Source organism: Panicum virgatum, chromosome 8K, assembly GCF_016808335.1.
Source record: "Panicum virgatum strain AP13 chromosome 8K, P.virgatum_v5, whole genome shotgun sequence".
NCBI classification, from domain to species: domain Eukaryota; kingdom Viridiplantae; phylum Streptophyta; class Magnoliopsida; order Poales; family Poaceae; genus Panicum; species Panicum virgatum.
Genome location: NC_053143.1, coordinates 25,312,963 through 25,329,473, shown reverse-complemented (window position 1 = coordinate 25,329,473; position 16,511 = coordinate 25,312,963). Strand labels below are relative to the sequence as shown.

Sequence of the window (16,511 nt, the reverse complement as noted above, 5' to 3'; positions counted from 1 at the left end):
GGTTCAACCTAAGGCTCGGGGGCCACTCCATATGGAGCGCGAGTACTTCGTGCACCACAGAAGAAAGGACTCAGGGCTACAGCACCTCATAGCCTCGACACAGCCAAGGAAATACTCGGAAGACTATCCGAAGTGTCCAGCGGACTCCAAGTCTGGACAGTGGACTCCAGAAGCATCTAAAAGCACTCGATGAACATCTCCCGAAGTACTCGACGCCCGCAGGACTCGACTATGAAGAGCTCGGGGGCTTGTCAGACCCGGGGCCACGGGACTGCTCACAGGCATAGAATATTCTAGAGGAAGGGGTGGTACACGGACTACCCCTCATTGCCTTGTGTCTACTCGTGTAGCAGTAGAACTAGTTGAAGTATAAGGAAACTACCCCGACCTACTCGGAGTAGAACTCTAAATGTACTCGGCTATAACTTTCCATGTAGTCCGGTCCCCCAAAGATATATAAGGGCGGACAGGGACCCCTCAAAAATATCAAATAACACCTAAGGAAATATAAACCACAACACAGGATATAGGGTATTACGCTCCGGCGGCATGAACCTGTCTAAATCCTTGTATTCCTTGCACCATCGCGTTCTGATCTCGGTGAGTCCCTACTCATAACCAATCTCCTCGGGATACCCCTCGGAGAACCCGACGGTAAAACACCGACAAGATCTACGACACGGGAGTCCAGATCGCCGACATCGCCCAGGAGGGTTTCTACCCCTGTGAAACGCACGAGTGGGAGTGACGGCATGCTCGCCCAAGCCGTGGCCGAAGCTTCCTGCCATGAGCTTCCTCCCTGACGTTGCCTATTTGGCCGGGCTTTGATCAGAGGACTAGAGATAGACGACGATTAACAGATAAGATTGAGAGAGTGATGTGGCCGCGACGGCGGCGGCGCCGCCGTGGCCGCGGACGACAGGCATGGCGGCGCCGTGGCCGCGGACGATGGGCGGTGCTTGAGGGCCGGCCGCGACGCGCTCTGCAACGGCGGCGCCGCCGTGGACGCGGCCGTGGCCGCCGCGCTGTGCCTTGCTGTGGTGAGCCTAGGCTCCAGCAGCGCTGGCGTTGACCTCGGCAGGCGACGGGCATCGCCGGTGACGGGCGTCGTAGGGAGGGCGGGCGGGCGGCGGCGTCGCTTGTCTCCGTCGCGCGAGGGTCGCGAGGGTTACCAAAGAGAGATGTTTACGTGTAGTACAGAAGGGCAATAGAGTCAATATGAGAAGTACATGTATTTTTGGATTATTAAATGAATTAAAATAGATAAAATATCATGTATTACGAAGTGCAAATGTTTGGGGACTTATTTTAGCGAAGCGAAGGTTAGAAATCCTATTTTAGGAAACCACTAGTTTCGAGTTTAAAATAGCAATTTTCTCCTATTTGTGTGGGGCGCGACTTGTTAGTGGAGTTCGTGGCGCCGCCCGCACAGCCGAAGCTGCAGGAGCCATGGCGAGTGTTCTCCGGCGCAGCCAGCCCCTCCTCCGCCGATTCCTCTCCGCCCGTTCCCCTTCGTCCTCATCCTCCGCGCTGGTTCGTTTCCTCCGCCTTCAGCTCCTAAACCCCCAACCCCGACCCTTCTCTTTTCTTTGCGTTTCAATCCCTAACCATGGGTATCGAACCCAGATGATTCGATTTTGGATTCGAATCAAGTACATATGTGGGGCTGGGTCCAATTCCTCGTCGGAGTGGTCGAATTGGGCGCCCGTTTCCCTTCTGGATTGGGGACAAGATGCGGGACCGTGTCTGGTTCATTCATGGGGAGTTGGGTTGGGATTCACAGGTATCGTCTGGTTTGCGTGTTTGATTGCTTCGGTTAAGGCAAAGTGCGTTGATGGATGGAATTCTATACTGGTGGCGTTTATTTGAAATTGGAAGCTCCTCAGTTGGATGGGTCCCAGACACGGTTGTGTGCAGCATGTGTTAAATTGGTATTTGGTACCATGTGGTTATGGACCGTGAACCCTGTATTCACATGTCAAAACTAGGGTTGCAGTGATAGTGGCGAGCATCATTGTAGTATGTAGTAGATTTCAAACTCAGTGTACACTATATTTATATTTGGTACAGTATTATGCTATTCCATTCACGGTGTTTGTCGTGTTGTGGTTGTGTTAACTTCAACTTTGTGGTCCTGAAATCACCTTCTTCTGCTCTACCAATAGCCCTGTACTAGCAAAAATGCCCGTGCGTTGCTACGGCTGAAGATTAATCCATACATTATTGCTTGTTGCTTGTTTTAGAAATAGTAGAAATAGAGATTAGGATTCCGATTGACGGACTAGGGAATCATTGCGTGCTTTAGAAATAGTAGAGATAGAGATAAAGATTAATCATTTCCCTTTGATCCATGATTAATCCTATAGTTCTTGATTTTTACTATATTCTGTTTATGTCACGACTATAATGGAATTTAAGTAGTTACTCTTTTGTAAGTGTGATCATCCCTGCTTCTTATTTGCAAAAGTGATGCAAATGTAATCCTATTTTTTTGCTAATTTGTGAAAAACTGGCTATGTAATCCAACACTTTTGAGCCAAATTTTGAACGAGCAGAAGAACTATTGGTTAATGAAAGTCATGTCCAATTTGTACCTATGTCATCATCTTATTGTTTTTCAGGTATGCTGCAATCAAAATATGTCATATACAGTTCAGCTACAGAGCTTGTCTGCAGAAGGTGTATATATGTTACTTTTTTCCTTACTAAAATAGTGATGTGAATTTCAGTTTGATACATTTCTGAATCCGTTCTCTTCCACCTGTAATATTTTTGTATCATATTATTATGTTAACTGATGTAAACAAGATGTTGAATTACATGACATTTTTTCAGCGGCACTTTTGCACCATTCTTTGAGTAAAATGTTTTGGTATGTTTGAGAATGAACAAAATTATCTTGTGGTAGTATAAGGACACTGCCTGTAGATTTTAGGTGACCTGAAATTAATTTTGTTACATGTCTTGTATGGATACTGGCTTCAAGCTTTGGTACACGGGAGCAACTCCGGGTAGGAATGGTGTAGGCATCTTGATTGATAGGAGCCTTAAGGATGGAGTCGTAGAGGTTAGAAGGCAAGGCGACCGGATTATCCTAATCCGGTTGGTAGTTGGAGATTCGGTTTTGAATGTGATCAGTGCATATGCCCCTCAGGTAGGCCTTAGTGAGAGCACCAAGATGCAGTTCTGGGAAGATCTAGATAGCATGGTTAGTACCGTGCATACCAGCGAGAAACTCTTCATAGGAGGAGATCTCAACGGTCATGTGGGTGCGACTAATGTAGGGTTCGAGCGAGTGCACGGGGGTTTTGGGTATGGTAGCAGGAGTCAAGAGGGGGAGGATGTGTTGAACTTCGCGTTAGCCTACGACTTGTTGATAGCGAATACCGTGTTTAAGAAGAGGGAATCCCATCTTGTGACGTTTCGTAGTGGACAACACTCGAGCCAGATCGACTTTACCCTTACTAGGAGGGAGGATAGACGTAATTGCTTAGATTGTAAGGTGATACCTGGGGAGTGTGTTGTCCCTCAACACAAGCTTGTGGTGGCGGACTTTCGTCTTCGGGTACGTGTCCACCGGGACAAATGTACCAAGATTGCGAGAACAAAATGGTGGAAGCTTAGAGGGGAAGCGGCACAAGCGTTTAAGGAAAGGATGCTAGGTGAGGGGCCTTGGGAAGAAGGAGAAGACGCAGATGACATGTGGCTAAAGATGGCAACATGTGTTCGGAAGGTGGCCTCAGAGGTGTTTGGCGTGAGTAAGGGAGGCAAACAGGAGGGGAAAGACACCTGGTGGTGGAACGACGAGGTGCAAAGGGCTATTAAGGAGAAGAAGGAGTGTTTCAAGCGTCTCCATCTTGACAAGAGTGCAGCCAACATCGAGGGCTATAAATTAGCGAAGAGGGTTGCAAAGCGAGCTGTGAGTGTAGCAAAAGGTAAGGCGTATGATGACCTGTATCAGCGGCTAGGCACGAAAGAAGGGGAAAAGGACATTTATAGGATGGCTAGGATCCGCGAGCGGAAGACAAGGGACATCAACCAAATCAAATGCATTAAGGATGGGACAGATCGACTGCTAGTGAAGGATGATGAGATCATGGATAGATGGAGAGAGTACTTCGACAAGTTGTTTAATGGGGAGAGTGAGAGCCCTACCCTTGAGTTAGATGACTCTTTTGACGATACCAACAGACGTTTTGTGAGGAGAATTCAGGAGGTAGAGATCGGGGAGGCTTTGAAGAGGATGAAGAGAGGTAAAGCGTTGGGTCCTGATGGTATTCCCATTGAGGTGTGGAAATGCCTAGGGGATAGAGCAATAGTTTGGTTAACTAAGCTTTTTAATCTCATTTTTCGGTCAAACAAGATGCCGGAAGAATGGAGGAGAAGTATATTAGTACCTATCTTCAAAAACAAGGGCGATGTTCAAAGTTGTACTAACTACCGTGAGATTAAGCTGATGAGCCATACGATGAAGCTTTGGGAGAGGGTCATCGAGCATCGCCTAAGAAGAGGGACAAATGTGACCCAAAACCAATTTGGGTTCATGCCTGGAAGGTCAACCATGGAGGCGATTTTCTTAATACGACAATTGATGGAGAGATATAGGGAGCAGAAGAAGGACTTGCACATGGTCTTCATTGACCTTGAGAAGGCATATGACAAAGTACCGAGAAATGTCATGTGGTGGGCTTTGGAGAAGCACAAAGTCCCAACCAAGTACATTACCCTCATTAAGGATATGTACAAAGATGCGACGACGTTTGTCCGGACATGTGATGGCAACACCACTGACTTTCCTATTAACATAGGCCTACACCAGGGGTCAGCATTGAGCCCTTATTTATTTGCTTTAGTGATGGATGAGATCACAAGGGATATACAAGGTGAGATCCCTTGGTGTATGCTCTTTGCTGATGATGTGGTGCTAGTTGACGAGAGTAGGGCAGGGGTTAATAGGAAGTTAGAGCTGTGGAGACGCACGTTAGAGTCGAAAGGGTTCAGACTTAGTAGGACCAAGACCGAGTACATGATGTGCGATTTCAGCGCGACTAGGCATGAGGGGGGAGACGTTAGTCTAGATGGGCAAGTGGTGGTCCAGAAGGATACGTTTCGGTATTTAGGATCAGTGTTACAAAAGGATGGCGACATTGATGAAGATGTTAGGCATAGAATTTCAGCTGGCTGGTTGAAATGGCGGCAAGCTTCTGGCATCCTTTGTGACAAGAGGGTGCCACAAAAGCTAAAAGGCAAATTCTATAGGACAGCAATTCGTCCGGCGATATTATACGGTGCTGAATGTTGGCCTACAAAAAGACGACATGTGCAGCAACTGAGTGTAGCAGAGATGTGGATGTTGCGGTGGTTTTGCGGGCACACACGGAGGGATAGAGTCCGGAACGAAGTTATTCGGGATAGGGTCGGGGTGGCACCAATTGAGGAGAAACTTACTCAGCATCGGCTGAGATGGTTTGGACATGTCCAACGAAGGCCTCCTGAGGCGCCGGTGCGTAATGGGATCCTTGAGCTAGTCGATAATGTAAAGAGGGGTAGAGGTAGACCTAAACTGACGTGGGATGAGTCGGTTAAGAGAGACCTTAAGGATTGGAACATCTCTAAAGAGATAGCTTTGGATAGGAGCGCTTGGAGACTAGCTATCAATGTGTCTGAACCTTGAACTTATTTCTTTCGGGTTTCATCTTTAGCCTACCCCAACTTGCTTGGGAAAAAAGGCTATGTTGTTGTTGTACATGTCTTGTATGGATGACACATAAATGCTATTCAGAATCAGGAATAAAAATTGGGCAAAGTTGGAAAATCGGTAAATGTTGATTGCAATTTTCGTTACTATTTCTTTGGCCAACATAATTTGCTGTGCAATTTCTCTCGAATATATATCTCTGTAAACTTCGCAATGCTGGTGGTGGACTGGTATTTATTGCTTTCCAACCTTCTATATCCTGTCAAATTTTCTATGATGCTTGTGTTTGCTTGTGGATTCTGGATAACACGAACCTCTGTTTTTAAGAGAACAAAGATTATCTCGTGTCAAGTTTTCATTGGCTTTACTGATTATTGCAGTCAGGAGTTTTCCACTAACACAATGTTTTATTATCTACTTGTTAGGGAGGGAACAATCAAAAGCAGAAGAACATGATTATGGCGACAAAATTATTAAGCAAAATGACTTTGCGCTAGAGCAAGCTCTTGACCAAATTAAATCTGCATTTGGTGAGGAGTCAATAATGTGGTTAAATCATGCTTATGGTCATAAAGAAGTTCCTGTCATATCGACGGGATCCTTTGCCTTGGACACAGCTTTAGGAATTGGTGGACTTCCAAAGGTCAGTTGCTGATGCTAATTATTTTTATCTGCGTAATTATTTGCCATTCAGAAATTCCAGAGAAATGGCATATTATTAGATGATGACTTGCCAGTGTACTGGCCTAATTCATCATGTTGATACGCTTGTGGTATACCAATAAGTTGTAATTTCACACCAACTCGCAACCTCGCTAAATGGAGATGTAAGTGCACACAGAGAATAAGGTTTACTTATAGGTAGTTACTGTTAGGAGTAGGACCTGGAATACATACAGGATATAATTACTGCATGATTTACATTTGCCATTCCACTGGCCTATTGTAGATAATGTGATTTGTCTGACGCTTGTGGTGATTGCACCACAAGCTTAATGCAAGTCAAATCATACATAGGGAAGAATGTTAGACTAAGGTTAATGATCAGCTAGCAAAGGACACTCACATCATTGCTTCTGCTGTTCGTTAAGTGATAAAATTCCGAAGTTGATTTCCTTTGTCACAAAAAGGATTTATTTTGCATTTACTTATGCTCTTTTCTTTACCTTCATAACTTTTACATTTATCTTGTACATATATGAGCAGGGAAGGGTTGTTGAAATTTATGGTCCAGAGGCTTCAGGGAAAACAACTTTAGCACTTCATGTCATAGCTGAAGCACAAAAGAGTGGAGGTAAGCTAGCTTTCCTGACATCTGATCTTGTGTGAAGTGCTTACCCAGAAACAAATTATTGCCCGTTACTAGAGTTTGTCTCTTTTAGCTGAGGCATACTTCTTAAGTTATTATGAATGGTAAGAAATGTAATACGAACAGTATTGGGGCCTAATGGTTGGGTCATCTGTGTTAGCATCTTTCCTGCTACTTCTGGTGCATTCTCTTGCACCGGAGGGTGGCCACATCACCCCAAATCACCCCAGTCGTCGGATCGGCCGATCCGATGGCCACAAACTGTTGGGATGTAAATTTTGCAAAATCCCCCCGAACTTTGTTGAAATCAACCTGCAGTTCATGTCCTACTAATTCTGGTGCATTCCATTGCACTGGAGGGTGGCCACGTCATGCCAAATCACCTTGGCCGCCGGATCGGCCGATCCGTGGCCACAAACTATTGGGATGTAAATTTTGCAACCCCCACCCCACCAGAACTTTGGTGAAATCAACCCGCATGGATGACAATTTTGCAATAAAGCCCCCGGACTTTGTGAATGTTAGTTTTACAAAAGACCTTTGAACTTTGACGAAATCGACACGCACTCTATTGACGACAATTTCATGAAAACCCCTGGATTTGAGTAAAATCAACCGGCACTGTGCCTACGTCGCTTTCACATAAAATCCCCTGAGCTTTGGCGAAATCAATCTGCACTCCACAAACATCAATTTCATAGAAAACCCCCAAGACTTTTGCAAAATCAACCCCCTTAATGTGTATGGGTGACGAGTTAAATCGCCTCCCGCACTTACACACTGCATATACCACAACATCGACACTTATGATGACTGCCAAATACATGCTTTTGTCGCTACGGACGCATGGACGATCCATAGATATATTTTAACGCTCCACACCTCACACACATATTTCACAACCCAAATCAAATTTGACCGAGCCCGCAACAAAACTTTATAAGCACTTATCCGTGACGGGCCTCTCGGGGGCGCCAACGGCGCGGAATTTTTCTAGTCTGTTACTAACAATCTTTCACCATGAAGATCTCTTCGACTTCAAAAGTACAAAAACAAAGGCAGGCAAATAATAAGGGGTCCATATGTGTTTATGATTTGCTGTAGATGTGAATTAGTAATTTACTACAGGTGATTTCTTCATTGTTCTATATCATATGATCTCTTTTATTAGAGATAATCGCTATGAATTATGAAAGGACAAGTGCGGCATTCTTGACGGTCATTGCACATCTAGGAATGATGTTGAACGGGCATTTGTAGTACTCCATTCATGTAGTGACACCATATATTGTCTAGCATGCATGTGGAAACAGACCACATTTGAGCAAGATTATGTAAAATTGCATCATTTTTCATTGTGATTGCTGAAGATGTAGGTAAAGTTTTTATCACTCCAGTTAACGAGATTCTGGCAATATTTATCATTATACCATGATAACTTAATAATATCCTTACAATTTGCTTCACTATACAGATAATAAGAAATTCCATTTTTTTTTCTCGAATGCGCAGGAGAACTGCGCATCAATATATTAAGAAGAAAAAAGGGGGAGAGATCCCCAGAGTGTTACAAATATGAAGGGTCTGTAACCCACCCTAAGAATAGGTTAGCTACTCTTACAAAAAAATAAAGAAAGAACAAGACCAGTAACACTAGAACAATCACATTAGATGGCTGGAGCAGCTAGGAAGAGGAGGTGCTCAACGACAGGAGCACTCCGGGAGTGTTCATCGGCTACGCGGAGGGCTCGAAGGCCTACCGCATTCTCCACCCGGGGACACAGCGTGTGCGCACGGCACGCGATGTTGTGTTCGACGAAGGGCGAGGATGGGCGTGGGACAAGGCGGTGGACGACGGCTCGGCTCCGACGTACGACGACTTCACCGTTGAGTACGTCTACTTCGAGGGAGCTGGGGGAGTAGGCAGCTCTTCTTCGTCGAGCGTGCCTACTCCAGTCCTCGAGCCTCCACCGACTCCGGCGCCTGCTACACCGGCAGCTCCATGCTCCTCAGCCACGACTCCGGCTGCGACGAGTCCCTCGCCTGCACCACCACAGCCGCGACGCCGCGCACTCCAGCACCGACAGCCACCCCTCCGGGCATGCCTACCCTGATGCCTGCTCGTGCTGAGCACAGCCCGGTGGAGTTCGCTACTCCGCTCACTCACGACGAGGAGCGCATCGACGCGTACCACGACGGCAAGCCGCTGCGGTACCGTACGATGGAAGACCTTCTCGGCGACCAGCCGGTGCCGGGACTGGTGCCTCACGACCTGAAGGCGCAGTTGCACCTCGCGTGCGACGACGGCGAGCCTCGGTGTTTCGCAGAGGCCGAGGGACACGCGGCATGGCGTGCCGCGATGCAGTCAGAGATGGACGCGGTTGAGAAGAACCGCACCTGGGAGCTTTCTGACCTCCCTCGTGGTCACCGTGCGATCACCCTTAAGTGGGTGTTCAAGCTGAAGAGGGATGAAGCTGGGGCCATTGTCAAGCACAAGGCTCCCTTGGTGGCACGAGGTTTTGCGCAGCAGGAGGGGGTCGACTTCGACGATGCCTTCGCCCCTGTGGCACGGATGGAGTCCGTGCGACTCCTCCTTGCGCTGGCCGCCCTACGGCTTGCCGGCAGGCGCCACAGGCGTGGAATGCCAAATTGGATTCCACGCTCAAGAGGATGGGCTTCGAGCAAAGCCCTCACGAGGCGGCCATCTACCGGCGGGGCAATGGAGGAACAACCCTGCTGGTGGGTGTCTACGTCGACGACTTGGTGATCACCGGCACCAAGGATGTGGAGGTGGCGGCGTTCAAGGAAGAGATGAAGGCCACCTTCCAGATGAGTGACTTGGGGCCTCTCTCCTTCTACCTGGGTGTTAGAGTATATTAGGCAACTCCGGATATGGTTAGTTTAGGATTGTTTGTAATCCCGAGATAATCTTCCTTATCTCTAGGTGAGGCTACTTGCCCTCCAAGCCATGTACTCCTATATATACCGCCCAAGGGGCTCAATGCAATACATCGACCACATTATACGCATCCTACTTTCCTACATGGTATCACAAGTTTAGTTTCAAACCCTAGGCCTTCGGCTTCCGCTGCCCTCGCGCGAGTCGCGCGTCTCCATTGTTCTCCGGTCTGACCGTTCGTATTGCTACCACTACGACTGCGGGGGGATGTTAGTATATTAGGCAAATCCGGATATGGTTAGTTTAGGATTGTTTGTAATCCCGGGATAACCTTCCTTATCCCGCCCAAACCATGTACTCCTATATATACCGCCCAAGGGGCTCAATGCAATACATCGACCACATTATATGCATCCTACTTTCCTACGCTGGGGATCGAGGTGCACCAGGACGACTCCAGGATCACGCTTTGACAGGCCGCCTACGCTAAGCGCGTCGTTGAGCTAGCTGGGCTCACCGACTGCAACCCAGCTCTCACTCTGATGGAGGAGAGGCTGAAGCTGAGCCGTGACAGCACGGCGGAGGAGGTGGACGCTACCCAGTACCGGCGTCTTGTAGGGAGCCTTCGCTACCTCGCCTACACACGGCCGGACTTGGCGTTCTCCGTCGGCTACGTTAGTCGGTTCATGCAGCGACCGACGACGGAGCACCAGCAGGCTGTGAAGAGGATCATCCGCTACATTGCGGGGACCCTCGACCACGGCCTTCACTACCCGAGGTGCCCTAGGGTGGCACACTTCGTCGGGTATAGCGACAGCGACCACGCCGGTGACATCGACACCAGCAAGAGCACGAGCGGGATCCTCTTCTTCCTCGGCAAGTGCCTCGTTAGCTGGCAGTCGGTCAAGAAGCAGGTGGTGGCTCTGTCCAGCTGCGAGGCTGAGTACATAGCGGCCTCCACTGCTTCGACTCAGGCGCTCTGGCTCGCTCGACTGCTTGGTGATCTCCTCGGCAGAGACACTGAAGCGGTGGAGTTTAGAGTGGACAGCAAGTCCGCTCTGGTCCTGGCAAAGAACCCCGTTTTCGACGAACGGAGCAAGCACATCCGGGTGAGGTAGGCTGTTTGGAGGACGGGAGCATCAAGACGAGCTACATCAACACTAAGGACCAGCTTGCGGACCTACTCACCAAGCCCCTTGGGAGGATCAAGTTTCTTGAGCTCTGCTCCAGGACCGGGATGGTCCAATCTTCCCACAAGACGACGCACAAGACCTAGGGGGAGAATGAAGGGAATAAGTCTCTGTACTTGGTCTTTGTGGGGCTGCACAAGGCATCTTCTCTTGTTGCAATACGTAGTGTTTTGCTGCCCCTAGAGGACAGCATCTTGACTAGCTTTTGGTTAGCATCTAGGACAGCAGTTAGCATCTACTTTTCTAGGACAGCAGGAGCATCTTGGACTAGGCAGTTAGCTTGTGCCCTGGCTGGCTGTATATATATGTAGCCACCCCTCCCGTTGGAAGGCATGGCACTGTGAGTGTGAATGAGAAAAATCCAGAAAATTGCCCCAACACTACTGTCATCATCTCAGCTCAATGAGAGTAAGAATTGAGCTCCTAACATAAAGAGGGCTTCATATGCTGATTTTATAGAGAAAGTACCCGTGTTGGAAAACTGCCAGATATGTGTATCCTCTAGATCTGGCTGGAGCTCAAAGTTCTCAAGGAAATCCCACAGTTGTAGGTATTCAAAAATGACATCCACAGTGAGAGTTCCTTTTAAATCCGAGACCCATCTCCTATTGTCCAGTGCATCAAAAACTGTTCTTCCTTTACCCCTGGTAGTCACAGCTCGAAACAAGTGTGGGAAAGTGTGCTCCAGGCTTTGCCCAGCCATCCACCTGTCAGTCCAGAAGAGGACATTCTTGCCATTCCCAACAATAGACACCACTGCAGCAGCAAAGAAAGCTTTGACTTGATGTTGAGCTTTGACTGGAAGGAATGCCCATGCCTTGCCAGGTTCAGTCTTCTGCAACCATAGTCATCTCATCCTAAGAGCCCTACTCAAAATGGGAAAGCATGGTCAAGCGACCATAGGCCATGCAACCAGACAGTGGCCACCCCTCACCTCTTTTCTACCTTTCCACAAAAAGCCCCTTCTTATCTTATCATTTGCCTTTAGAGCTCGAGGAGGAAGGTCCAGGGCCAACAACAGGTAGATCATCATAGAAGTAAGGACAAACTAAACCATAATGCATCTACCAGCTTTGGTCAGGAGGTCGGCTTTCCATCCCTGGAGTCTGTCAGCAACTTTATCAACTAACGGCTGAACCTGAGCCAATGTCAATTTGAGGGGGGGGGGGGGGGGGGGAGAGGGATGCCCAAGTAGGGAAATCAGAAATCTGACATGGGAGATGGTAGTGTAAGATTGCTTTATCTTCCTCCAAACATTGAATGGGATGTACTCTGCTTTTCTGGATGTTTATTTTAAGGCTTGAAGCTTCACCAACAGGGATTCCATGTGTACTTTTTTCTTCTTGTAGTTAATTAAATAAATAAGCTATTCACACATGCGCGCTATGCAAATTCATTACAGATATTCTGTTATGTACCTGTATTGCAAAAAAAGTATTGTTCATATTGTTCCATTCAAATAGCATATAATCTAAACAGTGAAAAACTTGATTTAATCACCATAAATTTTTGCCCATACAAGAATTGATAGCTTATGTGGTTCCATAGATATACATAGACAGGGTTGTTTCTTGAGTTTTCTCTAAGCTTTGATGGAGAGATGGCACCATATATTTTATAGTGACAATTAGTGCCCCCCGCCCCCCCCCCCCCCCCCCCCCCCCAAAAAAAAAAAGAGGGGTGCTGCATGAACACTTAAAATTTCCTGCATGCTCCATTGGGATATGTTTTGTATATCATGCTTGGATTTCAGGACATTGTTTTATGTTATTTCAGGAAACTGTGCTTTTATTGATGCTGAGCATGCTCTGGATCCAGCCTTAGCAGAATCTATAGGTGTGAAGGCAGAACACATGCTGCTATCTCAACCTGACTGTGGTGAACAGGCTCTTGGCCTTGCTGACATCCTAATTCGAAGCGGCTCTATTGATGTTGTGGTTGTGGACAGTGTACGTAGAATGTTAGTACCTTCAGCTCTCAATGCTTTGCCTTTGCCTAATGCGCGGCGTTCCAGTTCTTGGGAGATACTGATAGGATCTGAAGTACACAATTTTTATCTTAAGTAATAATAATTCAAAAACATATCTTCGTACTGACTTTTGTAGTTGATAACTTCAATTCTCTTTGTTGCCATGCAACTTCAATGCTCTTTCTTGTCATATAACTTCAATGCTCTTTGTTGTCACACTTGATAATCTCTAGAATTGTGTACTACCTACGAAAATAACTTAATGCTGTTGTTTACTGCTGACACTGACAGCGTAACTATATGTACAGGTAGCAGCACTTGTCCCCAAAACTGAGCTGGATGGTGAGATGGGAGATGCACACGTTGCACTTCAAGCAAGGCTCATGAGTCAAGCACTTCGCAAGTTGAGCCATTCACTCTCTCGCTCCAGGACAATCCTATTATTTATTAATCAGGTTTGCTATTTGTTTACTCTGAGCTAGTATTAATGAAACAAGCTTCTTGATGAGCAAAATGTTCCTGATGAATTGTTTTCATAACTTATGTACATGCCTCTGTTTATACTGAATAAAGTCACTCTAGAATCTTGGATACAATCCTTGCTCAATGTTGAATAGTGTCAATTGCACCAATTGGATGCTACTCTATTTTTTTTCAGTCCAGAAATTTTAAGCCATACCAATGTTTATGTTTTAAACACACAACTAGTGTTTCAGGGCATACATCGTGAACAGTAATGGGTCTAGGATATTAGGAAAGATTAGATTAGATTGGTTTGTTATTTCCTTAAATTTAGAGATTGGTTTCTTAGGGGTTAAGTCAGGGTTTCTTAAGAGTCAAGTCAGCCCATCTTATAAGGATGGGATTGTATCTCTTTTAAGGAAGCAATGAAGAAAGAACAAACAATCCAAATCCCCCAAATACTAGTCTCCCTCCACGCCGACTTGCCCGGCCATCTTCCTGGCAATGGTTATCCTCCCTATCCCCCAAATGAACTAGGGTTCATAACAATACTGCTCTCTAGAGCATGTACTCTAATTTTCCATTCTAACAGCCAGTAGGCCACTGGTGTCATGTTTTAACAGAATAATAGTGTAATGATCAGCAACAAAAAAGATAACTATTAGGCAACCATATTGCTAAATAGCCAGGAACTATTCCCTCCAGTTACAAATAAATGATGTTTTGGGTCATAATAAGTTAAGAATGTAAAACATAAATTACAAGATATTTGTTGTGCTTTGAGTTTGGATATCTGTTGTGAAATTGATTCTTAAATGTGTAGTTCCTTAATAGTTTTTTACCAAAATACCTCCTGTTCAACATTCCTCCAGTCCTCTCAAATGTGCTCATTTGTTTAATATGGTGTCCTTCGTTTCCCATATGTCTGTGATAACAATTTATTTCTGGGCATGTGTACAGGTAAGATCAAAGCTGAGCACATTTAGTGGGTTTGGAGTACCAGCAGAAGTAACTTGTGGAGGAAATGCCTTGAAATTTTATGCTTCTGTTCGCATGAGCACCAAAAGGATAGGTCTTATAAAAAAGTGTGAAGAGGTAAAGCACCATGGTATTTGAACCTTGTTCAGTGTGTTGTGTTCTTTTGCTACAGATGCTACTTAGTGCTGAATTTCGAATTTAGGAAATGCTTTTAGACTTGCTAATAGGGCATCTAGTAATATTCTTTTACGGTGACATTGCCAACCATAGTTCTGGCCAACTAAATTAATTTTAGATTTTAGAATGGTACAAAAACAGGAATTGGGAGTACTTAGGAAGTATATTGTCACTAGATTGAGCCAATCGTGTGGTTATGGCGCTGTTGGTCTTTACCTTATTTGAGAACAGTATAAGCTGTCCCCTAACCCAATTTAGTCCCCACATAACAGGCTATTGGTGCACAAATTCAAGTCAAGATTGTGAAGAACAAACATGCTCCTCCATTTAAGATTGTGCAGCTTGAGCTTGTGTTTGGCAAGGGCTTAAGCCGTGAATCAGAGCTCATTGAGCTAGGTTGCCAGCACAAGTTTATAACAAAATCAGGAGTGTTCTATCATATGAATGGGCAAACTTTCCAAGGCAAAGATGGCATCAAACGTTATCTTGCTGAGAACAGAGATGTCCAGGAAGATTTGATGATGATGCTAAGAGAAAAGATAATGCAAAATGGATCCAAACTAGATAGACACGAGGAGGGTGTTAACCTGGATAAGAATGCATCAGAGGAGATTGCCGCAGCCACAGATGAAGAGGTAAATGATGAGCTTGAAGCCTGAAGCTATATCCCTGAAGTGTAAATATGCTGCTTGTCTGGACGAAACTTTCGAACTAAAGTTAACTAGGTGCGCAATCATAGCCCTGTAGAGCTATGCATGAATGTTTTATCTTCCATTTGTATTTAGTTGTAACTGTTTTGCTTGTCTGCCAAAACAAGTACATTAGACCTTATGAATGTTTTTTCACGCTGGTCAAGTTATCTCTATATGGTTACTTTTTGCATCTGCTGCTCTGCACAAGCCTCCATTTTGGACATTGGGGCTTCTTTAGCATTCTCCTGAGGCTTTGAGTTTCATGTTACTGCCTTTTTACTTAACTGTGTTGTGTTAGGAACCTTTCTTGAACAAGTATGTTCAGGCGTCAGGTCACGGTTGGATGCTCTAGGTATGTAACTGTGTCCCACCATCCTGCATGTAGTCTAGTTAATTGTCTCCGTTTCGAACGTAATATTGATCTCTGGTGTAAACATTTGATCATCATTATACACTTGATTATATTTTTAGATTATAAAAGCAGTTTTCTTGATAAATATGCACATGACTTTTGTTTCCAAACCAAATAGTTAGAAGTTACTAATCATCAGAGTCTCAGAAAGATTGATCTGGACATGCCCACACACAAGTATCGAGAATACGAAGATAAATTCAATCTGGTCTTCTGTGTTGCCCAGATCCATTACCAAAAAGGTCCTGAAAGGTTATTTGTGTAATTGGAATTCCTTCCTTTTTTTAAGGCCCCTTTTGGATCTGAAATTGAATTCCATTCTAATAATCATAATTTAGACACAAATCTAATAAGCTAATATGATTATATAAAGAATATATTTGTATACTATTGTTGGTCATATAAGGGAGATACTTATGTGCTACTCTCTCCATACTCGAAAAGAATGTCGTTTTGAACAGCGATACGGTCTCCAAAGCTTAACTTTGACTTCTTATTTTTATAAAAATATTTATCGCAAATTTATATATTTATGCATTTATGAATATATTTGATCCAAATCTTGTCCAAAACGACATTCTTTTCTAGTATGGAGAGAGTATATTTCTACTATATAAGAGTAAGTGTGAGTCAAAGCGTGCTATATGTTCCGGAATTGAAACATAGTTTGGTGGTTTATAGAATTAACTTTTGTCTCCAATCCTATGAATTTAGGATAGACTTAT

General features: G+C 45.3%; 1 protein-coding gene across 1 annotated transcript; it reads left to right on the top strand.

Annotated features, from left to right (window-relative positions):
• Positions 1 to 1,372: 1,372 nt before the first annotated feature.
• LOC120644268 (protein RecA-like) lies at positions 1,373 to 15,564 on the top strand. Its single transcript, XM_039920852.1, has 8 exons — positions 1,373 to 1,533; positions 2,622 to 2,679; positions 6,124 to 6,341; positions 6,905 to 6,992; positions 12,873 to 13,045; positions 13,374 to 13,520; positions 14,488 to 14,622; positions 14,955 to 15,564. The coding sequence occupies exons 1-8, from the start codon at positions 1,450 to 1,452 to the stop codon at positions 15,339 to 15,341; spliced, it is 1,290 nt and encodes a 429-aa protein (XP_039776786.1). The 5' UTR covers positions 1,373 to 1,449; the 3' UTR covers positions 15,342 to 15,564.
• The last annotated feature ends 947 nt before the right edge of the window (positions 15,565 to 16,511 follow it).

Bases quoted from the DNA above. Each gene is read 5' to 3' on its own strand.
- LOC120644268 (XM_039920852.1), top strand. From the start codon at position 1,450: ATGGCGAGTGTTCTCCGGCGCAGCCAGCCCCTCCTCCGCCGATTCCTC. The intron at 2,680-6,123 runs GTGTATATATGT...TCTACTTGTTAG, and splicing joins ACAGAGCTTGTCTGCAGAAG to GGAGGGAACAATCAAAAGCA. The intron at 13,046-13,373 runs GTACGTAGAATG...CTATATGTACAG, and splicing joins ATGTTGTGGTTGTGGACAGT to GTAGCAGCACTTGTCCCCAA.